Raw genomic sequence first — 27,798 nt, 5'->3', positions numbered from 1 at the left:
TCCTCACCAGTAAAAAGACCTGGAGAAGAAAATAGCAAGCCACTCCAATGCTAAGAAAATCCCAAATGGGGTCACAAAGAGTTGGATATGACTGAAAATGACTGAACAACAACTAGTACAAGGTTCTCACAGCCTTTTGAGCCAATGATAGAATACTACTATAAACATAAACTACTATTTCTTGCTGTGGATATTTTAATGTATAATTTTACTGTAGCTATCACACAAAATGCTGGTAAGGTGCTACTGATAAGAAGCCTCTAGTAGAGCTCTTGAACTACAAACTTAGATCTTGTAAGTCTTGATTTTAAAATGACACTTGTCTTCTCTCAAAAGAACTTACATTTTGCTGGGGGAGGTGTAGAGAAGAATGAGAATTTATCTATAAATGATTTAACAGAATTGGCATCATAAATTATGAACATATAACTCTTAAATGGACAAAATTGCCGCTCTGATAGGTGGAACAAAGGCAGTGCTGAACTTGGAATCAGGAAGATATCAGTTCAAATTTATCTTCAGATGTAAGAAAACTGAGTTCAGAACAATTCATAGAATAAGCGAACGATGGACTAGATAAGATAGTCAAAGGTAGATTTAGGAGAAGTGAGGCAGTGAGAGAGGTGTAACTCTGGGCAAGCCACTTAAACTGACTCAAGTTTCCTCATCTGCAAAGTAGGGGTAATAAGAAACCTGTCTTCCAAGGTTATTGGGAAGATAACATGAGATATTTGTAAAATGCTTGGAAAACCTACATAAATGTCAGCTATTATTTTTAATATTGGTTTTTAAATAAAACAATTATTTTTATTAATTTCTTACAATTAAATACTGCCAACTAGCATTACTCTATTTATGCAGCATTCAAAACAATGGGATAATTTATTTTTTTAAACAATGTATGACATTTTAATACAGCAAACAGAAACTTGAAACTTATAGTGTACCTTGATTAATTATGTAAACTGATAATTTTAAAAAAGCAGAATTAATAATTTGTTTTTAAGCTTTATTAGAACTAATAAATTGTGCATAACAAAATGCAAACAGTCAATGCATAGTAGAAATCATCTTTCCAATTTTAGGCTACTCTTGGATTCCTGTTTTAATTCAATTTTGTATTATAACTATGGCATCATAGATTAATTATTACATACATTACTTTAAAGCTGAGAAAGAAAATAAATGCTGCTTAAAAAAAGTTATTCTGGGTTGGCATTTGGTTCAAGTCAGGAGCAACAGACTCACCCTCAAGGTTAGCATTTGACATTCAGAGCATCCTCAGCCTTGGTTAATTATTCTCTAAATTATGGCTAGGACTCTTTTCTTACAGTGGTCCATCAAGTGATCCTTCACCTAGCCTGAATCACCCCTAGCTTCTAGGTTTTCCCTTTTTGCAGTGTTTACTGTATGATTTGTTTTCCCTTACCATTACAGTTTTAGCCCCTTATGACCTTCCATTTAACTATTCCTATATACTTTTGGCATATCTCCTGAATACTTTATATTTATCTCCTGAATACTTTATATTTAACTATTCCTATATACTTTTGGTAATCTCCTGAAGCAGTAGCTTTGAGGGCAGAAAATCCAAGGGAGGAAGATTGGGGATAGGAATGTCCTTAGCTTTCCCTGTACCTGCTGCTAACTTTTGCAAGGTAATCTCTGAAGGGAGCAGCAGCCCCCATAATTCAGATTTTTCTACAGTTTCTATATCCAATTCCTTTTCAAAGAAGTGTTTTGGAGTCTGGTCTTTTCAGCTCAAAGCTGCTTGTTTTCTCAACCTTTCATTTGCCAGCCCAAGAAACTCTTTATGTGTTGCTTCAGATCAGCAGTCTTCATTGACTGCTCCTATTTTGTTGTTCTGTCGTCTTTTGGGGCTTTCCTGCCTTTATGCTGGGTCTTTCCTCTTCTGGAGAAATGGAGTGTTTGAATCTCTGACCCTTGACACAGTGGTGAGGGCTTCTCAGGGGCAGTACTGAGACCTCTGTACAATTTGATCCTCAGACCCATGCTTGACAGTTGGCTTGTATGATGTCAGAAGAGGAGGGGTTCCTTCAGAGGCTTGTTGAGCTTTTCACCTTTCCTAAATAAGCGAGAGTTGTTTCATGTGGCTATGCCTTTGTAATTCCAATGATATCTGAACCTTCTCAGACTACATCAGTTTCGGTTTCATGGCTTCAGAAAGTTATGCAGCTCCCTTCTGGTGACAGGAAATGGCCTCCTCATATTCTCCTGCAACTACTGATTAGTCTGCTTTCCTTTGTTGATGATCCTGGCTGACAGGCCTGTCCATCACTTCTATAGATGCTGGAAGGCGAGGCTTTGGTGGGCCTTCTTTTGCTTCTTCCTCCCCCGCTTTAGCCGCTGCTAGAACCAGAGCTATTTCTGTTACTGTTATTATCCTCACTACCTAGCATTCTGCAATTCAGTCAAAGCAACTTTCCCTCTGTTCTTCACACTCCATGTGTCACCTTCATACCTTTGCATTGGCTATCCGCCATGCTTGTTATCTCCAACTCAGTGAATCCTTTTTCTTTAAAAAGAAGTTTAAGCATCACCTTTTACATGAAATCTTTCCTAGTCTTCCTAATTGCTAACACTTTCTCTTTCAAAATATCTTGTACTTAATTTTTTCTACATTTGTATTTTTATATTTGTTATGTACACACACACACACACACACACACACACACACACACACACACAAGACTAGGAATATAGTACAGACCAAAAATGTCAAAAGCATGGCCCAAATGTGGCCTGCAATTCTCCTGAGTACAGTTGAACCAGATAAAAATGTAATTGGGAAATATTTAACAAAGTAAATAAAAACAGAAGGGGGCAGCTAGGTGGCATAGTGGATAGAGCACCAGTCCTTAAGTCAGAAGGACCTGAGTTCAAATGTACCCTCAGACACTTAACACTTCCTTGCTGAGTGGCCCCAGGCAAGCCACTTAACCCCAATTGCCTCAACAAAAACAAACAAACAAAAAAGCACACACATTAATATATGGTTTTCTTAGTAATTTCTTAGCTGACAAGAGATTGTAATGCATGATTTAGTACCTCCATTTTTATTTGTTTGATACAATTAGTGTAAACTATTAAGATTTTAGTATAATGATGAGAGTACTGGCAGAAAAAACTGCCAGTGTTAGAAAAACTGTCTTCACATTCCAGTTCTGACATTTACTATGGGATTTGAGAACACCATATACTTTATGCCTCCTTATGCTCACCTATAAAATTTGGGTAATAATATGCATACTCCCTACCTCACAAGGCTGTTGTACAGAGATCACTTTGTAGAGTTAAAGTGCTAAATAAATGTGGATTATTATCATTATTACTACTGAGGATGCTCTAAAGTGTCTGATAAGAGATAGAGGACACTGGCTAATAAGGCTTATCAAGTTTATCTTTTTATTCTAGGTACAACAATTAATTAGTTATCAAAAGACATCAAGATTTGCCTTGATGGCCTCCTTTGAGACAGAGGAAATTTATGGGACAAATAGTAATGCATTATTGATGCTACTGTGGGTTAACAGGCATTCAGGAGCTGTCCAAGGTGATTTCCGCACTTATAATCAAAGATGTGGATTGTGTGTCAACAAAGTCCAAATTGTGTAGATACCCTGTGGGGGGGCACTGCCAGACACACTGATCATGTAAGAAAATGTTTCCTTCAGGTTCACTTGACAACATCCTTGATCTTTGCTGTGTTTGATCTTGCTATTTCTTCATATTAATTATTCTCTCTTCTCCTAATTACACAAACAACATAGTTCTAAAGTTCAGAGAACCACAACATAGTTCTAAAGCTCAGAGAACCAAAGCCTTCAAAAACACACCTTCTGCTTCTTTCCAAACTCTTATTGTGAGAGTTCTCCAACCTCAGCCCATTTATCTCTATATTTTCTTCTTGTTAAGCTCATTACATCCAATTTCAACGACTGCCTCAATGCAGATTACTTTTAAATCTACATGTACTAACTTTTCAATTCTAGATGTGCATCTTCAGCTGCCTAGATTCATGTTTTAAGAGCACTTTCAGATAAGTGAGCCCAAACTAATCTTATTTCTCCTAAACCTTTTCTTCCTAATTTCATTATTTCTGTGTATGTTGTCATTTTCTCAGTCTCTTAAGTATCAAAGTTTGGGATTATCATTCACTCTTCCATTTCCCTCACCATTTATAATCAATTTGTTATCCAGTGTTTTTAATTCTATCCTTGCATTCAACCTTTTTTCTCTGTTTCTTTCCACTGCCACAGGTCTTTTGTAGCCATTCTACCTTGTTGGATTATGTCCACACAAAGGTGAGCATGAAAGTATTCTCAAGAGCAAGGGTATACACACAGAAATATACATATATACTCAGACCAACAAAGCTGCAAAGCAAAATAGCACTTATTTTAACCTGTGGAACTTGGCACTTAGTTATTTTTGAAGGACTGGACTATTATTACTAGATTCCTAGACTTTGCCTTTTACTGGCTAACTTCTCTGACCTTTGCTCAGGTGTTGCTTTTGACACTTTCTTGCCTTCTCCCTTTAACTCTTTCAACTCTGACATCTATATCCAAATCTAGAACTTGGCTTGTTCATATCATGATTCTGGCTTTCATGCAGGGATTAGTCTTCCTAGACTTTTGATGTTCCTTCAGGAGACAAAATAGTCTCAGGGACCATGTCACTTTATGGTGAGATTTATTAAATGGTTTAGCAATAGATTAAATTGAGCTTATTTCCAATGAACTAATTCCTTTGATACTAAATTATACAACTAGCAGAAAGTGACATTAGGATAATAATAATAAAAAAAAAAACCTTTTGAGATCAAGTGAATGTGATAAAGTGTGATTTGGTTTTATTTCTCACAAGTAGGAAAAACTTGATTTTTTTTTTAATAACTGAATTTGATTTGGCTTCAGATCTGCTGAAAACATGACCGGAAAGAAGAGTTGTATTAGGCTAAAACTAATAGAAGTGGCTTTTGATACTGTACTATGTTAAAATAATGTCAGCTGTTCCAAGCAGTCAAAAAAAAAAAAGCAAAATAAATTAACTATGGCCAACTTATTACCTACTTTGAACCTAGTCTTCTTAATTTATTTATTCTATTACCCAACTAAAATCTCCAGAGAATTAGGCAATTGTTTCCTGATTCTACATGTTTTAAAGTTGAAAGCATGGGTAAAACATGCATCCTACCTCATAAATTATCATTTTAAATTACTAATGTGCAAAAGGACAAGATAATTTTCCATCTGACATCTTAGTTATTGCTATAGAAACGATTGTAGTGTCATAAACATAAGTTTGTAGTGAGATCCTTAGAGAGCAATCTTAGCAGTATCAAAGCAGGATATATACTCTTCCGTAAAAGATGTGTAAACCCATTTCATGGGAAATAAAATCAATTAAAAGTGACATGTCATATGATAATTGGAAATAATAACTTTTTACATGGAGATAGTTTTCAACATTCATCTTTGCAAAATCTTGTGATCTACACAGCCTAACATCTTTCCACACTGCCTCTCATAGATCAAAATATGAAATTATTTTAAACATATTTCCATATCATGTTATACAAGAAAAATCAGATCAAAAGGTGAATGAAAAAATATGAGGAAAAAAAAAACCAAGCAAAGAAAAACAACAAAAGGTGAAAATATTATGCATTGATCCACATTTGGTTTCCATAGTTCTTTTTCTGGATGTGGATGCTCTTTCCATCACAAGTCTATTATATTGCCTTGAATTGATCAGGTACTTTTCTAAACTAAATATGGGATAGAGGGAATCATGACAGTTATGTTTATTTTTACCATAAAATTTAAAAGCCTTTGCCTAATTAAAATAGAATCAGAAAAGAACTGAAGAGTGAGAAAATATTTACTAACTATATCACCAATAAAGTTTTCATATTCAAAACACATGGGAATTGAAACAAATACATCAGACTGGAATTCATTTCTCAATTAGATATGTGGCCAAAGGATTTAGCATTTTCCAAAGAATTGCAAACCACAAATGACCAGGTGAAGACATACTCCAAATCACTAACAAGATACAAACTAAAATCATTGAGTTTTTACCTGAAACCATTCAAACTGGCAGAGATGACAAAAATAGCAGAAATCAATATTGGAAAGACTTTGGAAGGACAAGTACACTGAACAATGCTGTGAATTGGTTCAACTAATTATGTACAAAAGTGAATACACTATCAACATACTTTGACCTAACAATCCTATAATATTGTGGAAATACTATATCCTGAGGGAGTCAAAAGACTGAACAAAAAGTCCAATATATTTCCAAAATATTTGTAGCAGTACTCTTTGTGATAACAAAGAGTTAAAAATAAAGTTGGGTATCCATTGATTCAAAAATGGCTAAAAATGTTTGATACATGAATATATTAGGATATTATTTTACAGCTGGATATTATTTTTATATCTGAAAAGTATGCTGCAGCAAAATGAAATAAACAGAATCAAGACAACAACATATACGGCAATAACAATGTGAATAAAAAGATCATTAAAAGGAATAATAGAAAATTTGATAAACATTTTCTCAGAACAGAGAAATGGGGAATTACTAGTAAAAGTACTATATACCAATGTGGTCTCTATAGGAGATGTTTTAGCTCTAATTGTGTTTATGTCAAGGGAGAGCTTAATAGTTGAATGGTTTAAACCAATGCAATTATTTTCACATTTTGCTTAATACAAAGGGTGTTAAAAATATTTAAAAGTCATTAAGTAAATATGGAACTATATGCTTAGGGCTCCTGAAGATTTCACTTACTTTGCTTCTTTGTTTTTCATAGGACTCAATGTATATAGGGAATTTGGTGTATTTGCTGCATTTAGGGAGATGCTTACTCAACTATTTAATGACTACTATGTTTAAGGTATTGTGCTAGGTGCTAGAGATAAGGAAAAAAACTGTCCTTGTTATCTCTATATTTGATTGAAAAGAAACTTTTACACTTGTAAGAGGGACTGGCCAATTTGCTCAGAATGTACTATTGAGTATATGTAGAATGCTAGTTTGATGCAATCAATGTTCATGTGGGCTTAGGATTGTGTGCAAACATCCTACAACTGGTTTTGGTGCTTTTAGCCTCATGACGAAGATGAATCTTTTTGACTGTCTATGTAGCTTAAATTGGAGAAGCATTCAAAAGGTAATGGATGACCAGGTTGCTGGTCCTTTTTTCCTTCTGACTTCTTCCTGCCTGGCAGTGAAACAAGAGAGACAACAAAGAATCCTTAGGGTCTCCCCATCTGAAGCCAATATGTAGCCTGTGTGGCTCATGAATATGGGTCTCAGTTCTCTGCTGTGGAAGGTGGTCTTTTACTTTAGGTACATGGGATGGAGAAAGAGATTAAGCAATGAAGTTCACAAGGGTTTTGCAGACAGTTTAGCACCAAAACTCCAAGAAGTGGAGACTGGCTTTCAGGACCCAGTCTGTTGGTATAGGAAATCTTCAGCAGTGAGGCTATATTTGGGATTTTACTTGATTTACTTATCAAAGTAGAAAATGGGTGAAGTCTGAGCCCAATCTAGTTTTAAGTAGTATAGGGGAGTATGTATTGGGGAGGAGAGGAAGCATATATTGAGAGATAAATATCTCACTGTAAACGTAAATAGATCCTGATTAAATGAAATTAATGCGTTAAATCATTGGCCACTAAAAGTTTGAGTGAAAATATATTAGAATAGGGGCTCGAGCCAATATATATGTTGAGTCAACAGCTTTATAAAAAAGAATTAACCCAAAATTAACTGGTGTAGCTTCAGGATAGAACAGTAAGGCCAGAGTATTATTGATAGTTGAGTGATAAGACAAATATATTCCACGTAATTTGGAAGAGGAGAGGCCATTAAAAACTGGAATCAGGAAAAAACCTTATGTAGGAGTTGGTACCTGAGACGAACCTTGAAGGAAGCTAAAGATTCTAAGACCAAAGTGAGGAAAAAGAGAATTCTGTGTATTTGTGTGTGTGTGGCCTATGAAAAGGCATGGAATCAATCAGACATGAAAAAAGCAAACAGTTCAGTTTGATTAGAATGTAGAGTACAAGATGGGAGGCACAAATCCAGTCTGAATAGATCAGAGTCAGGTTATGAAGTGCTTTAAATGCCAAACAAAAATTTATATTTTATTTTAGGAGCCATGAAAACTTTTTTGAGTAGGAAATAACATGATCAGGCCTGAGAATTATTGATATCTGTAGCGAGCTGTCGTCTCCACAAGCTGCTGGATCGCTCTCTGGGAAGAGATCTGCTGTGTCAACTCAAAGCTCTCAGACAGATTCTTCTTCCTGTAGTGAACCGTTGTCTCCAGGCAGTTGCTGTTAACTCTTGTCCAGAGAAGTGACTTCCCTTCCTGCAGAGAGCCCGGTCAGGCCTGATGTAATGCAGAGACTTCTTTCATCTCTGGAGTGGTGTCCTCTTTTATCCTCCCAGAGAATGGGCGTGGGATAAAGCAAGGGCTTCTGGGAATAAGTACTCCAACCAATGAGCTTGCTCCTTCTAGGATTCCTAAAGTGTAAACTCCCTTTACAGGTCTGAGCCAGAGAACTGTCAAGTCAACCTGAGTTCTCACCTTGCAATTGTCCAGACAACCTGAGTTCTCACCTAGTAATCCTAACAGATACCAATTTGTCAGCCATGTGGAGGATAGAATGGAAGGAGAGGACTCGAGGATGGGGAGACAAATTAAGAGGCTACTGCAATAGCTCAGAGAAAGGGTTAGATGTAAGAAATGTTGTCGTAGACTTATCCCAACTTGGTTACCTGACTAGGATATGGGAAGTAAAGGAAAATGTAAAGGATGATTCTATAATTTTATGCCAGTGATAGAAAAGGCCATAGTGCTTGCTAAAGAAACAGGTCAGTCATGAAGAGGGGTGACTTTGGGATTAAAGATAATGAGCTCCCTTTTAGAAATGTTGAGTTTGACATACCTATGTGAAATACAGTTGCATAATCCTGAGAAGGTGGAATTTAGATATGGGGAGAAGGCAGGCACTGGCAAATTGGTAGGATCAATGAAGACTATGTAGAATGTTAATAGCGCTCATCATTTTTGAAAATTATCTGCAAAGGTGAGGGATAGTCAAGTGCTACAAATGCCATGATTACTATGTTAAAATCTGTAAGACTACTATTGGGACTACTACTTATTCATATTACTAGAAATGAAAAAGGAAATGTGGATGTTAAGTACACTTTCTATAACAGAACACCAAACACCAATTAAAATATCAAAATTCCATTCAAAATAGAATTGATATTAAACTCTAGCCAAAGTGTGGTCATTGAAGTGCTTAAAACAGTTTGTCATAAGGGTTCTTCATTCTCCATGTTGGGTTTTACATGTGAGGAAACTCCCAAGTGTGGGCATGGTTACTGAAAACAGTGTCTGAGTAAGTAGCATTAGATGTGATAAAAAGAATAGGAATGTGAATGTTGGACATAGACTCGAGTCTCTCATAATTATTACTTGAGTCTTACTTTAGATTTACTATCTTAGTTATCAGACATAGTACAGAGTGAGTAGATGCTACTATTATTCCCATTTTTTAAATTTAATGAAACTAAGGCACACACAGAAAAAGTGATTTGTCCAGGATCAAAAATCTAATGTCTGAAACTGGATTTGAACTCAGGTCTTCTTGAGTCCAAGCCCAGACCACTGAATCATTTGCTTGCCATTCACTAAGTACTTCTCATGTTTAAGTTTCTGGAGATGTAAGTAAAAATTTAGTTATTCTCTTCTTGGAGTTTATTGTTTAAAATGGGACTATAACTATTATTATTGTTTAGTCATTTTGCAGTCAGTTCCAACTCTTTGGGACCCTGTTAGGATTTTCTTGGCAAGAATACTGGAGTAATTTACCATTTTCTTCTCAAGCTAATTTTACAGATGACAATCTGAGGCAAACAGGGTTAAGTGACTTGGCCAAGGTCACCCAGCTAGTAAAGATTTGAGGCAGGATTTGAACTCAGTATTCCTGATTTCAGGCTTGAGCTCTCTAGCTGCTTACTAAGACATACAGAAATAAGTATGATACAACTATGATTATGACAGAGGAAAATCCGAAAAGCTCTAATATATATATTTCATTACCTCAATACAATAGCGTAATAAAATATGCTATTGTATATTATCTATGTACATCTTTCCTGAACATGATTCTTGAATAAATTTCATTCCTTTTATATTGTACATTAGGAAACTTACATTTAGCCCAACTCCAACACAACTACTCCTGTAAAAAGCTCAAAAAATGATCAAGAAAGCCAATAAGAAACTACAGAGTGATTTCTTCTACCAGAATTTCACCCCACGAAAATCAGCCAGAGATGCATATACAAAAAAAGTGTCGGTTGAGGTAAATAAACCATTACCTTTTCAATGAGCTTATGATGGCTTTAAAATCTTGTAACCTAAAGGATTCTTCATGAGGGAGGAAGAGTAAAAAGGTTTTCTTCAGAAAATACCAGGGAAATCAGAAATCTATAATGTAGTTAAGAAAACCCTAAAACCTTTAAGAGTTCCAGTGAGCATTGTGGCACAGAAGTACTCAAATCCAGGGTTCCAATATCCACAGTACTCTGTATGTAGTTGCCATAATGGTTCCTCAACTCCTATCAGGCTGAATCTCAATGAACTGAATTCAGTAGGTAGAGATAATTGTAAGGACTTAGGTGACTTAGGATAAGCCCAAAGAGAGACCATCACTTAAAAATCATAGCAGTGGTTGGAGCTTGGCTTTCCCCATTTCAGAAATTAAAGTCAGAGGTGAGTAAATCAAAGATATTGATTAGGATAAAATTATTGAAGCTCTAGGAACAAATTATTCTGTAATCTCTACAGTCACAGCTAAAAAACTGAAATTCTTTAGAAAAGAATTAGAATAAGTGGCTTAGAAATTAAAATATTTCATCTTATTCAAGAGATGGAACTCCCAGGAAATTGACAGATATGAAAGAGAAATCAATAAATTCATGAAAGAGAAAGAAGTATTAGAATAAAATTAAAAGATTCTTTAAAAAGAACACAAGCCATCTGGTACCAGAAAGAACAGACCTGTACAACAGGTCAAGTAGAAATTTAAGAATCTTTGGTTCTCTTTTTGTTCTGTTTTTTTTTTTACAACATAGCAAATGTGGAAATGTTTAATGATTGTAGAATTATAGCTTTTATTTGATTGCTTGCAGTTTTGGGGAGGGAGAGAGAAAAAGAATTGAAACTTATTTATAAAAGTGAATGTTGAAAACTATCTTTACATGCCATTAGAAAAAATAAAAATATTAAATGAGAAAAACAAACATAAAAAACAAAACAGAGAAATAGAGAGTATATCATTTGACTCCCAAGCATCTTACTTCAAATTCTCTGCTATATTCCAGATAGCTATTTCAGGTCAGTGGAACTGATGTGTGAGGTTTTAAATGTAATTTCCAGTAATTGCACTAACAGAACACTGATATAATCACTGCAAATAGAAAATGCTACAGAAGTATTAGTAACAGCAATTTAAAATATATGACCTAAAGTCAATATGATGATATTGACAAAACAGACAGAAGGGTGGTGAAGGAGATTTGAAACCACATTTTGGAAGGAACTATGTTTATCCTGGAGAAGTCTTAGAATTCTTGAAGTGAAGGTAGTGGGGTGAAATAGTTAAAGTATACATTTGAAAGGCTGCCCAATTCTTGGGTCAATTCACCAATTTAGTAAAAAATATTCTAACCATTAAGTAGGGGAATGAACCTGTCATCACTGTAGATATATTTAAATGGAGGCTGGAAGATTCAGTAGATAGGATTAATTTATGTTATACTTAATGGACTTTGAGGTCCCTTTAACTTTGAGGTTCTGATTTCTTTCAATTCAAGAATCCTAAGAATTTCTGCTTGGATCTCCCTCATTTTTAGTTCACACATTGTAAAAGAAGAACTTATTATGAATCCCTCCAAAACTCCAACTTTTCTTCTCAGCCTTCTTTTTTTCATAATACTTCTGCATATTTTTATCGAACGATTAGTTATCTCATGTAAGGTGTTCATGTCAGTAATATACCTCTATCTCTGGGATAGAAACTTCCTCTTCAAACATCAGCACAGCAGTCACACTCTTGTGAAGGCTAACTGTGTACCCCCAATAAGTGTTCTTTCCCCACAGAATTTCACTTAATTACTCCTTTAAATCCATTAAACTGAAAATATAGCTCTCTAGAAGGGATGCCATGCATCACATAGCCTAACCTTATTTTACAGATAAGAAAACTTAAGCCTAAATGGGTTGTACCAAGTTCTAGGTCAAAATCTCTGTATATACCCCATACAAGTTAGCAGACTATAAGCTCACTGAGGTCAGTTTTTCCTATACTTCAAACTTTTAGTTCAGTGCTCTGCATGAAAAAATATTTACTGCATTGTATTACATTAAGGTGAAATTCAACCAACACTTGCTCACGTTTCCCACTACTGCAATGGTCATCTTAGTATTTAACCAGTAATCATCCAGGGAAGCTCTCGGGGCCTTACAGATAATTCAGTCCAATCAAGTTGCAGAAGTTTCTTAATGGAGATAAAGAATTTTTTTCTGGATTGCACTGGCTGATCTATAAGAACCCCTTTTCAGTTCTAAATGATTCAAAGACATTATTCCCCCCCCCCATATCACACCTGTTTTTAGGTTATTTTCTCTTAAAATGATTCTCTTGGGGTGCAACTCCAGAGGATATAGGTGTGAATCCTGGCTTCTTCAGGAATTAATTACATGTGTAATTAATATCAATTAACCTCTCCGGGCGCGAATTTCTTTATTTGGATAAGAGGTCTCTGAAAGTCCCTTCTAGTTCTAGCTCTGTGTACAGCCTCCCCCATCCCGTCCACCTCCCCTTCTAGAATATCACTTCCGAAAGGCAAAGTTTAACATTCTTCTGGTAGTTTCCATTTTCCTGCTGAGTTGGCACATAATAAATGTTTGCTTACAAGAACCCGGAGGGTCCCCCTATAATTAGCTGAAGCAATAGCTCCTAAATTGTTTGAAGCTATTTGCACTAACGAACTAAAAGATCTTGCCGTCCCTTCATTTTCACGGGAGAATCAATCAGCGAGCATTGATTTATTAGGGGCCTATGTCGAGGTCAGCGAAGGCGGAGAGCCGCAGGGGAAGGAGCGCTGGGTTGGGATTCCAGGGCCTGGGTTCCAATCCCGACTGTGGGATTCTAGGTGGGTTAGTGCACTTTTCTGGGTCTCACTGTGGTTTCCTCTCAGCCCTCTCTCCCTGGTCTTCTCTACCAGCTCCATGCCTCGGCAGCCAGCCCGGACTGTCGGCGGCGCGTCCCCCAAGCACTAACCTGACCAGGTCGGTCATGCAGGAGCCTACCACCACCACGGCCGCGTCTGGCTGGAGCCCCGCTGCGGAGGCCGCCATAGTGAGCATGAGTCGGGCCTGCGGCTTCGCGCTGAACTTTGCCCTTTGCCCTCTACCTTAGTTGGGTACACCGCGTCCCTCCCCTCCCGGACTACGAGACGAGGACCTTTCCCCTCCCCCTCTTCTCCCTTCCCCTCCCCTCCCCTAATCCAGACACTCGGGTATCTTTCCATGTGCCTGATACAAATTATCCCTCCAGCTCTATTATTCCTCTTCCGTAAGGGCTTCCTCCCCTATGCCCATTCTTTCCTCTCATTTCCGGCCCTCTTCGAGATGATCAGGTTATTTGGTTATCAAGAGAGTCAAAAGTGGGGTGGGGGAGGAGAACTTTCAGGCGCCAACCTGACTACCCATCTCCCTACCCTCCTAGATTTTCAGTGTTCGAGAGCGCGCACGTCAACAGGCTTGAGGGCGGGCTGTCACGGGGGCGCGCACGTCCCCAGACGGCGCGGCGCGTTGCGGGCGGGGGCGCGCTTGGGGAGTGTGCACAGCGCGCGCGTTGTAGCCGGTGTCTGCGTCTGTCGGGCTGTAGTCGCAGGTACTCGGTGTGGGGCTCGGTTGCGGGCGGTGGGGAACCGAACCGAACAGGTGACATCAGGAAGGGAGCCGGAAGGCGCCGCCTCTTCTCCGAGAGCCTCGGGCCCGCCCAGGCGCCTCCCTTCCCCCTTCCCCGCCCCCGCGCGATATTTCCCCTCAGACTGAGCCCACCAGGCCCACGCCTCGTCTTCCTTCCTTTTAGGCCTGCTCAGCCTCAGGCCCTTCCCAGTGTGAGTAGGGAAAGTGTACGGGTAAGGAGAGTGGCTCCGAGGGCAATCTGCGCTGGCTCTGGAGTCAGGAAGACCTGAGTTCGAATCCCACCTCAGACACTTTATAGCAGGGTTGCAGCAATGACAATATCACATCTATCCCAGGATAGTCCTTTGGAGAAGCAAATGAGAGATTAGATGTTCAAACGCTCGACATATGCAAGCTATTAATCCCATTTTACAGATGTGGAAATTACATCGAGGGAGAGTGTGAGGGACAGTGTCTTTTGGGGGTTTCCGGAGTTGTTGTGAAGACCAAATGAGAAACCAATCCCGGCTCCACTTTTCACAGCCTTGTGACTTTGGACAAGTCCCTAAGTTGTTTGCCCATCTGTTAAAGGATGGGGCTGAACCAGACCTTTTAGGTTCCTGAAATCTTGGGATTTTAAAGCACTTTGGAAACCTTAAAGTCCCGTGTAAACACCAGCAATTTTTAATTACTGTTCTCACTGGTTGAGCAGAATGAAATTTTCTTTTCAGAGCCTCTGAGTACCCAAGAGAGTAACTAGTTATTCTTTTCCTTTCTCTGGAGGGTTTCCTCCCATGCCCTTTGCTAGGTTGGGACATAAGTACACTACCTCCTTGCCTGGGTATGTTACGTCAGTGATTCAGCACATGTCCTTTTCCCCCTCACTTTACTTTCTGTGGCCTTGATCTAGAGCAGTATAAGTGGACTTACCTTTGGGGGTCACTTGATTCAGGCAATCAATTTGAAACAATTTATGATAATTAGGTCTTTCCACTATTATGTATGTGCATTAGTTATTAGTCCCTTCCCTATTCATGACCTTTGACCATGGAAATAGCATATTCAGTTCTTGCTTTATGTTGAGGGGACCTTTCCATAGACCTCTTTGCATAACGTGGGTTTTGCTAGATGAGTGGGGAGGCAGGAAGCGGGCCACTTGGGCTTGGAGTTGGGAGCAGATAATAGAGCTAATGGTACCTGGACACAAGTCAAGAGAAGTTGGGAGACAGACACACAAGGAATAAAGGGACTGAGGGACAAATTGTGGGATAGACTAACAAAAGTCTCAAGCTAGTCGCTTAACTGACACTGTCAGTGGGGTCCCTCCTGCTTTCTCTGCTTTTGGCATTGGAAATGGGAGACCATGGAGTATCAAAGTGGAGGATAGGAAGGAAAGAGCAGAATTATAGATTTTGGGGGCAATGTGACTTTTTCAGAATTTTTTACAAAGTCAAATTTCCCTAAGGGGATAACTATATAACTTCTTTTTGTTATATGTAACAAATATATATATATATATAATTTCATTGCCCTGCTCTAATTAGAAAGCAACTTTAACTGAAGTGCATTGCATAAATGAATATTTAACTTTAAAGGAATTTGTAAATGATAGGCCAATGAACTTCACCTCAATTCTCATGAAAATTTTAAAATGCATCATTAATGGAATTAGTTGGTAAATATTTAGAAAGGGAATTGTGATTACAAAAGGAAAAGTGTTCACAAAGAGCCATCATGACTTCATCAAGAATAATTCTTAGAAGACTTAACTAATTTCTATTTTGATGTGATTATTAATCTAGTGGTTTAGGAGAATTCTGTGGATATAATTTATCTAGATTTCATTGAGAGTTTTTGATTTACTATTCTTGTGGGAAAAGGAAAGATTGTATGGATTAAATTATACAATCAGATGGATTCAGAATTTGTTGGATAGCTTGACTCAAAGGAGTAGTTAGTGGTTTACTGTTCACATGGCAGAAAGTCTTCAGTGAGGTATTCCAGGGATCTATGCTTGGCCCTGTGCTACTTAATATATTTTTTTAATCAGTGATTTGAATTAAGGCATGGTTGGTATTTTCATCAAATTTGCAGATGACACAGAACTAGTAAGGATAGCTGCTATGGTAAATGGTGGTTAAGATCCCAAAGGATCTTGACAAGCCAGAGTATTATATTGGAATCTTAGGAGATAAAATCTAGTAAGAATACTGTAGTCTTGCATTTGGGTATTAAAAAATCAACTTCATAGGCCATGGTTGTTTAAATGAAGAAAATCAACTATGTTCACTTATCAAAATAAATCAAGAAACATTATTCATTTTAATATTTAAAAAATTTTAAAACCTAAATTAGCTACTTCAACTTTGTAGGAATTTGGAATGGAACACGTTGCTTAGGTAGAAATTTGTTAACTCCAAATGTTCATTATAAATGTAGGCCAGTTGAACAAATTGGAAGTCTTTTGCATTTGTTGTTATAATACTGTACCTTTTTATTTATTGTCTGTCTTTTGCTAATGTTTCACATTCTTTGTGGAATAGTAGGAATGCTTTAAAACAATGGAGAGAAATCGAATAATAAAATGGTTATCTGTCAAATATAGTGACTTAAATTTTATTACCTTTTTTGTTTCTAATCCATATTTCACTACTTGTTATTAATACATTTTAAAAAAATTTTTACTGTTTGGTTAGGAAAATTATGCTGTTTAGTTCATTCTGAAGCATGAAAGAGATTTCCCAAGTTACATTCTTAAAAATAAATCTTTGAAAAAATGTGTCTGGCCTATTTGGAAGGGGGATCTGAAATAATATGGGAAACAACATCTAGTATCTGGGTAGGATTGAGAGTCCCTCTATTTTTCACTTATATAGTAGAAATGGCATCTGTAAGTGTGCTTATGGATGAGCAGATACCTTCAATAATAATGAATATAACTTTCATTAAGTATTATTAACCCATTAAAATTCTTTTACATGTTTTATGTTACCACATTTATTCTCCCAGTAACATTGTGGTATTAGAAGTACAAGCATTATTGACCCAGTTTTGCAAATGAAGAAATTGAGGTTCAGAGAGCTGAGGGATCTTGCCAAAATTATATTAACTAGTAAGTGGCAGGGATATAACTTCTCAAACCCAACTCTTCTGACTCCTTGTCCTCCTTGAGGACGATATATTATCCTTTCTTGGTATTTTTTGCTAGTAACTAGCATAATGCCTGGCATTTAATAAGTACATAATACATTTATTGACCTTTTTTCTTTTACAAGTGTCATGTCCATCATTCTTTCGGTAAATTAACTTTGGCATCTCTTGTGAATATTAGAGTTGTTACTAAAAATGAAAGCACAGTACTGCTGTTAAGTGTTTACCTTTGGAAACTTCCTTAATGAATTTTCTTTTTATATAGATCTTAGTGTTTAAAGTTAGAAAGGATCTTAGAGGTTATTTATTCTCACTCTTCATTTTACAGTTGAAGCCCAATATAAAAAATTAGAACAAAACATTGCTTGTCTCATTCTTTCTGTCTTGTACTTTATTAGAAAGATTGAATTATGATTTAGGGCTATTACTCATTTTGAAATAGGATTCATTTTAAATGTTCTTTGTTTAGAAAATATGGTTTTCCAGGTAGAAACCTGTTAAAAAGCATTCATAATCTATTCCATGAAGTGATTTCTGCTGGATTTATGCAATGGATGCTTTTGTCTTTTTACTTAAAATTTTTTCTCTGGTTAATTTTGACAACTCATTTAGTTTTACTTTGCCTACAAGTTGGAAAGTAGAATAGAACATCTTTTATTATAACTGGTACTATAAAAGCCAGTTATCAAGTAGAAGAGTAGAATTGTATTTCTGTCATTTCTTGTCTTTATGAATCAGTGGAATATGTTTCCAGCAAGTATATTTTTCCTCTTGGAAGGTTCTTGTGAGAGGCTAGGAAGCAGGAAAAAAAAAATAGTGTGTACTTAGAAAAAATGATTTCTTGTTTTTTGATCTTTTCATAGGGGAAAGAGAATAAGTAATGGGCTTCAGTATTTTCATATGTATTAGGTCATTTTTCAATCAGTAAGCATTTTTTAGCACTTGACACTGTACTAATCTAGTATACAAAAGACAACTGTGAGACAGTTCCCATCCTCAAGAGGTTTAGATTCTATTCAGGAATAGTAAATGCATTGGATATATGTGTATATGTATGTGTGAGGCTGGGGGGACATCAGGAAGTTTCTTGTAGAAGGGAATACCTGATCCTTGTTTATTTTCATGTGCTTTTACACTCCATTTGGTATTACACTTATTTGTTTACATGATTTATTCTCCTCACTGGAATGCAAGCTCCTAACACAATGCCATGCTTATGGTAAGCCCTTAATGCCCTTTGTGGATACCAACAATATTTTTATGTAGTAGAGCTAAAAGAAATGATTTCATAGCCAAGAAATTTAAAATTAGTAGGTAGTAAAATAAAAATTGGACAATCTTTACAACAATATAAAGGCTGATTAGGGACCATATGGAATAGCAGGAATATGATATCTGGAGTCAAAAGACCTACGTTTGGGTAACAGCATCCTTGTTACTCACTAGCTGTGTGACATTTTACAGCTTATTTAATCTTTTTGAGCCTGGTTTTCCTTTTCTTTTCTTTTCTTTTCTTTTCTTTTCTTTTCTTTTCTTTTCTTTTCTTTTCTTTTCTTTTCTTTTCTTTTCTTTTCTCTACTCTTCTCTTCTCTTCTCTTCTCTTCTCTTCTCTTCTCTTCTCTTCTCTTCTCTTCTCTTCTCTTCTCTTCTCTTCTCTTCTCTTCTCTTCTCTTCTCTTCTCTTCTCTTCTCTTCTCTTCTCTTCTCTTCTCTTCTCTTCTCTTCTCTTCTCTTCTCTTCTTTTCTTTTCTTTCTTTTTTTCCTGAGGCAACTGGGGTTAAGTGACTTGCCCAGGGTCACACAGTTAAGAAGTGTTAAGTTTCTGAGGCCAGGTTTGAATTAGGTCCTCCTGACTTAAGGGCTGGTGCTTTATCCACTCTACCAACAAGCTGCCCCGGACCTGGTTTTCTTTATTAGTAAAGTGACCATTATACTTGATATATACTTATTTGTATACAAAAAGAATGTTAATTATATACTCTTATATGTAAAAAATTCCATGGTAATAGAAAAAATGACAATGATAAATACATTGAAATTTTTTTGTGTGTTGCTTTAGTATGAGAATATTTAAACATCAGTAAATATACTTAATATATTTTTCAAGGATCTCAAAAACTATAGAATGTGAGGTTTGCTATGTTTGATCAAAATTTCTTTACTTTTCCTTGCAGAGTGAGTGTGAGTTGCAGGTCAAGCTAAAATGTCTCCTGAAATAGCTTTGAACAGAGTTTCTCCATTGCTTTCTCCATTTATATCCAGTGTGGTCAGAAATGGAAAAGTAGGACTGGATGCTACAAACTGTTTGAGGATAACTGACCTGAAGTCTGGGTATGTATCTGAAGTAGTTAAATCTGGGGTCAAGAAACCCTTTTCATAATTCCTTATGAAGTACATCTGTGGCTACATATATGGCTATATAACTTAAGGGTACATATATATCAAACATTTATTCTGTTGTAAACATTTGTTGATGCACTTAGCTTTTATTCAGTTTTTGATATCTAATTTTTGAGATTCTTTCATTTGTATTTTAGACCACAATATTGTCAGAATTTCATTTATTTTATTTTTATATCATATGCAATGGGGTGGGGAATTTTTAAGCTTGTTTTTTATTAATGTGTGGATTTTTTCATAAGATCATAGGGTTGAATCATTTAGGGTTGGAAGAGAACCCAGATAGAAATTTCAAGGAATTGTGATTTAGAGGATAAGAGCTTACTGTGCCTGAATGACCTCAGGGAAGTCACATAGGTTAAGTAGAGAGCTGGAATTTGGATTTAGGGGTTCCTGATGTCAAATCCAATACATTTTCCAATAGGCCTTAGCAAACTATGACTTGTGAGCCATATATGGACTGTTGCTTGTTTTTATATGGCTCATGAACTAAGAATGATCTTTATGTATTTAGATAAAGTTTTATTGGAACACGGACATGTTTGTTTATGTATTGTCTCTACTTATATGCTCCAAAAGCAGAGTTGAATAGTTGTGATGTAGATCTCATATGACTTTCATCATTATGCACTTTGAATACTATAAATGTCAGTGACATGGTTTAGTCAGTTAGTCAACAAGCATTTATTAAGTGCCTACTGTATGACAGATTCTTTTTTTTTTATTTATTCATTTTTCCAAATTATCCCCTCCCTCCCTCCACTCCCTCCCCCCGATGACAGGTAATCCCTGTATGACAGATTCTTTATTAAATTCTGGGAATACAAAAAAAGACAAAAATAGTCCTTGCCCTCAAGGAAGTCATATTCTAATGTGGTATACAGCAATCAAACATATATATATATAGTGTTCAGAATAAATAGGAAATGATTAAGAAGGGTTGGGACAGGCTTCCTATAAAAGGTGGGATTTTAGTTGGAGCTTGGAGGAAGCCAACACAGGTGGGAGGTAGAAATGAATAGGGAGAGCATGGGAGACAGCCAGAGAAAATATCCTGAGCAGAGAATTGAAAGCATCTTATTCTAGGAATAGCCAAGAAGCCAGTGTTAATTGGATTAAAGACTATAGGGGTGGGATGTGGTGGTGTAAGTGTAAAAAGACCAGAAAGGGGTAACTTATGGAGGACTTTGAATGACAAATTAAGGAATTTATAGTTGATCATGGAGGTGATAAGGAACCATTGGAGATTTTGGGCATGGGGTAACATGACTGGATTTGTGTTTAGGAAATCCCTTTGGCAGCAGAATAGAATATGATTTGGAATGAGGAGTCAGGGTTATTCCAGTTAGATCAACCAGTAGATCCAGGCAGGAGGAAATGAGATTCTATAATTAGGTTGGTAGTAGGATCAAAGGGGAGAATGGAGTGTATTTGAGTGATGTTACAAAGATGAAATTTACTGGCCATGGCAACAAATTGGCTGTAGATGCATCTAGGTGGTGCAGTGATAGATCCCCAGTTCTGGAGTTGAGAAGACATTCTTGGTTCAAATTGGATCTTAGACATTTACTAACTGTATTACTGTGGGAAAGTCAGTTAACTTGTTTGCCTCAGTTTCCTCATCTGTAAATGAAGATAATGATAATACCTTTCCCCAGAGTTAGTGTGAGGATCAAGTAAGAGAATAATTTTAAAGCATTTAGCATAGTGTCTGAGACATAGTAAGCACTGTTAAGGGATAATGTTGAAGTTTTAAGCACAAGAGAAAATGGTGATACCCTTGACAATAATAGAGAAGTTTAGAAGGGGGAAAAATTTAAGAAATTTAAGAAATTTCTTCTTAAATTTAAAAAATTTAAGAAGAAAGACAATAAGCTTAGTTTTGGACATACTGAGTTTAAGATGTCTCATAGGTATCCTGACCTGAAATGCAGTTGGAGATAGAACATTGGATTTCCAGAGAGGTGGGGGCTGCATGAGTAGATCTCAGAATTATCAGCATAGATAGTTGAATCCATAGGAGCTTACATCAGGTGAAGTTATATAGAGGGAGAAGAGAAGAGGACTGAGATGCCTGATGAGTGGACATGATCTGGATGAAAATCCTGCACAGGGAAATTGAAAGGGAGAATGAGGAGAGAGAGAGGTGAACCCAGTATTAAGGAAAAAAGGGTAACTGATAGTGCCAAAGGCTACATAAGAAGGAGTATTGAGAAGGCTGTGAGATCTGGTAGTTAGGATCATTGATAACTTTGGAGAGGCTGGTTTGTTGGAATGATGAGATGAGAAGCTAGATTGTAAGGAGTTAAGAAAGTGAGAATAGGGAGAGTGGAGGCATCTATTGTAGATGGCCTTCTTAAGGAGTTTAGCCATAAAAGGCAGAAAAAATAAAGGACAATAGTTTTTGGGTTTGGAAGAATCAAGTGAGGGTTTTTTTTTATGGGCAAATGGGGGATATAGGTATGTTTATAGGCAGTAAGAAGGAGCCAACCGAAAGGGAGAGATTGAAGACAATTGGGAGAGTATGGATAACAAAGGGAGGAATGGTATCACTTGTCTAGGTAAAGGGGTTTGCTTTAGCAAGGGGTAAGATGACTTTTTATGAGGGAGGTGAAGGAAGAGATAGTGACAGAAGACATGTGAATGTTATAAAAGAAAAAAAAGAGGGAAAAAGGGAGCTCATGATAAATGACCTCAGTTTTTTTCTGTTAAATATAAAGACAAGTTTCTCAATTGAGAGGATCAGAAAGAGGGATGGCCATGGGTCATTTGAGGAAGATTGGAAAAGTTTGAGACATTTGCTGTGGGGAGTGCAATAGTTAGTGATAAGGGAGGTATTGTAGGATTGCTTAGCATCAGTGGGAGCCCATTTGAGATTGCATAAAATAAATTTGTAGTGGGCTTTGTCAGAATGTGTGATTTTTCTTTGCTTTTGTTCAATGCTGTGTGGAAATGAAGGCAATGGATCATGGAAGTAGCAAGACTGAGGTCTGGCAGGGCTTAATTGGTCATATGGTAAGGGGTCCAGGGACTCAAGAGAAGAAAACATTATAGAGGTGAATCTGTTCACCAGGACTTCAAAATAGGAGAAAAACAGACTAATGTTCGAACTAGCTCTCTGGAGGACCTTGGGACTAGCCTTGATCTTAGTGGAGGAATGCAGGAGGCAGGAGAGCCACCAGGAGGATGGTCAAAGATGGAATGTCTCATTTCCAGTCCTCCTCAGCCCTTATATACCTTAGTACAATTATATCATTACAGCATAGTGAATATGTATGAACTAGAGAACCATTATCTCATCAGTTCCACTGAGTTAATACCTAGTTTCAAGTATACTTCTCCAGAGTTCCTGCCCTCTACATCTCCTGCTTTCTTTTGTTTTAGAACACAGGTAGTCACGTCCTCCCTGACTTCTCAGGAAGGGAGGAAATGGGAAGTCAAACCTGATATTGTTAGTGGGTTTCTAAAGGGTCTCTCTTGAAACAGGTATATATCCGAGAGCATGGAAGGTATTACACAAGCACATAGTAATATAATATAGACTAGTAGTGACATAACAAACAACATGAATCAACATGAGGAATTTTACATGACCATAAGTCCTACAAGGAGGGTATATAAATAAAATCACACATATACCTCCTTCAGCAGCCAAGAGATAGTCCAAAACCAATCTATTGTCCATTACTTCATGTGTCAGGGAATCCAATGATTCCTGCAGATTTTGAAGATCTGCATCAGTCTCCTCAACAATATTTGTTGTTCATTATCATGCTTTTTCAATGGCACTTATAGTCGGAGATGGAACTACCAGCTCTTTCTTGGGTCTTTCCCTTTGTTTCAAGGGTCTTCTCCTTTTCTCTCTCTCTCTGATGGACAAGGTGAATATAGCTTGTTGGCACCCATCTGATTTCTTCTCCTGTAAAGGGCTGAAACTCTTAAAATGTGTGCTTGAATCAGAAAACCGAGTACTTTAGGCTAATTAACTATTCCATATAAGACACTGACTCTATTAGCATATGTTTGGAAAAATGGCCATTAGTGCTGGCTCAATGTTTGGGGTTAAGATAATTGTAGGCTAGGATTAGAGGGTGGGGTGACAGAGACCAGATGAGGAGAAGAAAGGTGGAGATTCTGGACTCCGAATCAAGAAGAGATCTTTGGCAAAACTCCTGGCAGTTTGCCTGCTTCTTTAATTTCTCCCCCTAAAGACCAAGGACTTTTACTTATCCTGACTCTGGCTGATCCTGAGACCTCCAGGGAGCTACTTTGGACTTAACATTCTCCATCTGTGGAGATACAAGCAAATCCTCTCCCCCAAGCAGTTAACCTGTCTGGCCTCTTCCATTCACCACTTTCTGGATCTCTCCACATCACCTGGTGATTATCTAAAGATAGTGGAGCTGCTCGAACTGGACACTGCCCTTCCGGTGGATTATGAAACCTGTCTGCTGGAGCCAGTGCATCTTTATAAAAAATCAAAAAATTAATAGTGTAAAAAGCTAAATGTTATATAATGGTTGTAATTTATAGGTAGTTAAGCCTAACACTGGATGCATCCATTGGATATCTCCCTATCAATTTCTGAAAGTCATTTAAGGTGTTCAACTTCTCTATTCTTAAAGAAAGTTTTTATACTGTAAGCACCTTAGGATATACTTCATATCCTAAATATTGAAAAGGAGCATTCCTTTGAATTTTTTCTGGAGGTATATGCAATTTGTAGTTCCTTAATGTTTCTATGCTCTTTTGTAGACATGCTTCTAATATTTGCTCCTCAGGTGCACATCCCAGGACATCATCCATGTGATGTAACAACATAACTTTTGGAAATGCTTTTCTTACTGGAGTAAGAGCAGCAGCTACATACATTTGACACATAGTAGGGCTATTTTTCATTCCCTGTGGTAAAACTGTCCACATCTTTTATAAGGCCCAGCTAAGTTAATACTGGGCATTGAAAAGGCAAATCTTTTCATATCCTCATTATCTAGAGGGATAGAATAGAAACAATCCTTAATGTCTATAATCCAAAGAGGCCATTCTCTAGGCAATTGAGTAGGAGACAGAAGTTCAGGCTGAAGAATTCCCATAGTTTCCATCTGTTCATTTACTTTTCTTAAATCGGTCAACATCTTCCATTTTCCAGATTTCTTTCTTACAACAAATACAGGGGAATTCCAAGGACTTAGAGAAGGTTTTAAGTCAAGTTGCTCCTGTATTATATCTAATAAGACCTGAATTTTATTGCTAGCTAAGGGCCACTGTTCTTCTGACACTGGTATGTCAATTTTCCATTGAATAGGAACAGGTGAGAGTGCAGGCAGGCCTTTAATAGCAGCTCTGCCTAAAAAAGCTAAAGTATTCAATTGTAATCCTAACTGTTGTAAGATGTCTTTTCCCCATAGATTGATGGGGATTTTTTCAACTACAAAAGGAATAAAAATGCCTGTTTCACCTTCAAATGTCCATTTCGAAGGGGTGGTACTAACTTCAGCTGCTATTAAACCTCCTACGTCAGACATGTAGGTGTCTGCCTTAATCTTTGGCCAGTGACTGGGCCAGTTGGCACCTCTAATGACTGTACGATCTGCACCATTGTCTACCAACCCTTCTAATGGAACGCCATTTACATAGATAGTGAGCATAGGTCAGTCAGCTGTAACTGTTGCAGTACAGAATATTCCTGGATTCTGTTGATGGGAGCCAAAATCTGGGCAAATATTACCAAATTGTCTGTTAGGAGTCTGTATCAGTAAACCTGATGCTGCTACTTCTCCTGGTTGATAAGTCACACATTGTCTACCTGTATTAGTGACTGGGATATTAGCTACACTTTCCTCAGTTTCTCAAATCAGTATATGGATAGACACTGTTTTGTCAACATTCTCAGGAGGTGAAATGATCAAGCCTACTGTGCCTGGAGGCAAAGGATTTATAAGTTGGAGAGGAACAGATTTTACCTCTCCAGGGGATAGATATCTCAGTAGTCCCAGTTGCATACAACTCTGTTCTCCCCAATTGTAATCCTTTTTTCCCATCAGATTGCTTCTTGGCTGATTGGTCATGTCTGAGGACTGAACTTCTAAAGACTCTCTGGGTGTAACAGCTGCTGCTATCATTCCCCAGTGTTTTTTGCCTGGGACCCTGGAGCCAAGCCCCACTTCTCGTTTCCCTGAATCAGTCTACATTTTGATGCCCAATGCAAGCCTCTGTTGCATTTTGGACATGGGGTTTTGGGTCTTGTTCTCCCACCCTATCTTCTATGCCAACATTGAGCTTTCAGATGCCCTACTTTACCACAGTGAAAGTATTGACGAGTCTCTCTGGAAGTCCCTTGCCAAAAGGGATCCTGTTTTCCCATGTTCGGATCTTGAAAATTCGACTGCTTTCATAGCCTGGGTATAAAAGGCATTTGTGCCCACTGTGGCACAACGTTTTATAATCTCCTATAAAGGAGCATCTTTGTGTAGTCCTAGTATAATTCTTCTACAAATCTCATTAGCATTTTCCTTATCAAGTTGCCTTATCATAATTTCTTTTGCTGTATTTTCACCAATAGTTTATATGACAGCTGTTTGTAGACATCCCACAAAACCAGCAAAGGGTTCATTTGGACCTTGTGCTGTTTCCATGAAGGCTTCCCCTCTATTTTGTCTTCCTGGGAGGGTGACCCATGCTTTGATAGCAGCAGCAATTTGTTCTTATGCTGCCAAAGGGTAATTAATCTGTGCTAAAGTGTCTGCATAAGGACCTAAAACCTGCTAGTTGATCAAAGGTGACTGGTATATTAACTCCAGTTTACTTATTTCATTGGGCTTGTATTCTACAGAGTTCACTATACTCAAAGCCACAACAAGTTTTGTCCAGGTTCTAAACATGTTCTTACTATAGATTTCCAATCACTAAGGGTTAAAATCTCAAAAGCCAAATTCTCTAATAATATCTTACTTAACTCAAGATGATGTAGCCCCATAAAGAATGCAACCCTTTTTAAGATCTTTGATAATTTTCAAATTAAAAGAAGACTCAAACTTTTCAATCACAGGGTATGCTTCTATTTTCAAATCAGATGTATCCTATCATTCATTCTTTAGCTTTAATTAATGCCTTTTGTAATTGTGTCATAGGGGGTGGGCAAAGCTGCTGATGGGTGGTACTGATTGAGAAGCACCATACCCCTTAAATTCATCAACGTTATATTTAACTCCTTCCTTGTCCAATTCTTCATGCTTTTCATATACTTTGTCAGTACCATCCCTCTCCTGCTCTATTTCCTTTTTCCTTATTTTAAAACTTGTGGGATTCCTTAAAGCTAATTCTATCATTTTGTATCTATAGAGTGTTTCCTTAGGAATTGAATCAGGACTATTATTATTGTAACATTCAATTAGTTGCTTTCCTACTAGTTTCCACTTATCTGGCTCTAATTTTTCTTCCTTAGAGAACCAAGGAGATGTATACTCCAATATTTCTAAGAGTCCAGTGATCTGCTTCCAAGTTACCAACAAACCTTGCTTTTTTATTAACCTAACTATGTTTGCTACACACTTCCCTTGGGGTGGGAAGGCTCTTTTTTTAGTATTTGCCCCATTTTAGTTAAAAAATGAAAATGACTGGTTTACTCACCCTGTTTCTGAGTCATAGGGACTTCTCCACTGAACTTACAATCACATCAGTTGAACTGCTGAGTGTAGGTCCTTACATCCATGTTTGGGCACCAAAATGTAATGTTTGGGCTAGCTCTCTGGAGGACCTTGGGACCAGCCTGACAAGAGAACTAAAAAAGAGGGAGAAAGCTAATAGAGTATGGTCAGGTAATAGGATTTCAGAATTCTCTAATAGGGAAGTGGTGTATTTGTGGATTATGGCAAAATCAAGAGTATGATTATCTTTGTGTGTAGCTAAGATGGTGTGGAGAAATATGTCTTGGGAAATGAAGCAGATTTAGGAACTTATTGTTCCTAAACTGATTGTGTTAATATGTATATTGAAGTCTTCTGGTATGAGAAGGAAAGGGAATGAATGTCTTTTAAATTTTTATGCAACATATATCAGGCTTTTGATTTATTGAAAGATATGAATGTGAAATGTCTTTAAAAGAGAACAGGTGACTGAGTGATGGAATAGAGGTAGGGAGGAGAACCTGGAAATACCAGGTTCTCCCTATGCTTGACTAGTTGAGTGAAAATGCAGCCAATACTGGAA

The 27,798-nt window shown here is 37.3% G+C and overlaps 2 protein-coding genes and 1 pseudogene across 4 annotated transcripts in view; 1 reads left to right on the top strand and 2 right to left on the bottom strand.

Moving 5' to 3' along the window:
• RBKS (ribokinase) overlaps positions 1 to 13,848 on the bottom strand; it is a 135,492-nt gene extending 121,644 nt beyond the window's left edge. The window contains 2 exon segments of the mRNA XM_074288296.1: positions 13,410 to 13,545; positions 13,548 to 13,848. Of these exon segments, the coding sequence (XP_074144397.1) occupies positions 13,410 to 13,545; positions 13,548 to 13,659 (248 nt within the window). The 5' untranslated portion in view covers positions 13,660 to 13,848.
• On the bottom strand, positions 1,083 to 2,504 carry LOC141555308 (nuclear receptor-binding factor 2 pseudogene; annotated as a pseudogene).
• A 55-nt stretch (positions 13,849 to 13,903) lies between the features above and the next one.
• Positions 13,904 to 27,798, top strand: part of BABAM2 (BRISC and BRCA1 A complex member 2) — a 514,351-nt gene continuing 500,456 nt past the window's right edge. For 2 of the 3 annotated variants that reach the window (XR_012486190.1, XM_074288294.1), the window contains exons 1-2: positions 13,904 to 14,024; positions 19,365 to 19,521. Coding sequence is in view for 2 of the 3 variants with exons in the window: in XM_074288294.1 (XP_074144395.1) it covers positions 19,394 to 19,521 (128 nt within the window). In the remaining variant the exon portion in view is untranslated. The remainder of the gene's footprint in view (positions 14,025 to 19,364; positions 19,522 to 27,798) is intronic. The other variant, XM_074288295.1, reaches the window with a different exon arrangement.

Source organism: Sminthopsis crassicaudata, chromosome 2 (assembly GCF_048593235.1).
Source record: "Sminthopsis crassicaudata isolate SCR6 chromosome 2, ASM4859323v1, whole genome shotgun sequence".
NCBI lineage: Eukaryota > Metazoa > Chordata > Mammalia > Dasyuromorphia > Dasyuridae > Sminthopsis > Sminthopsis crassicaudata.
This window is presented reverse-complemented; position numbering and strand designations above follow the sequence as displayed.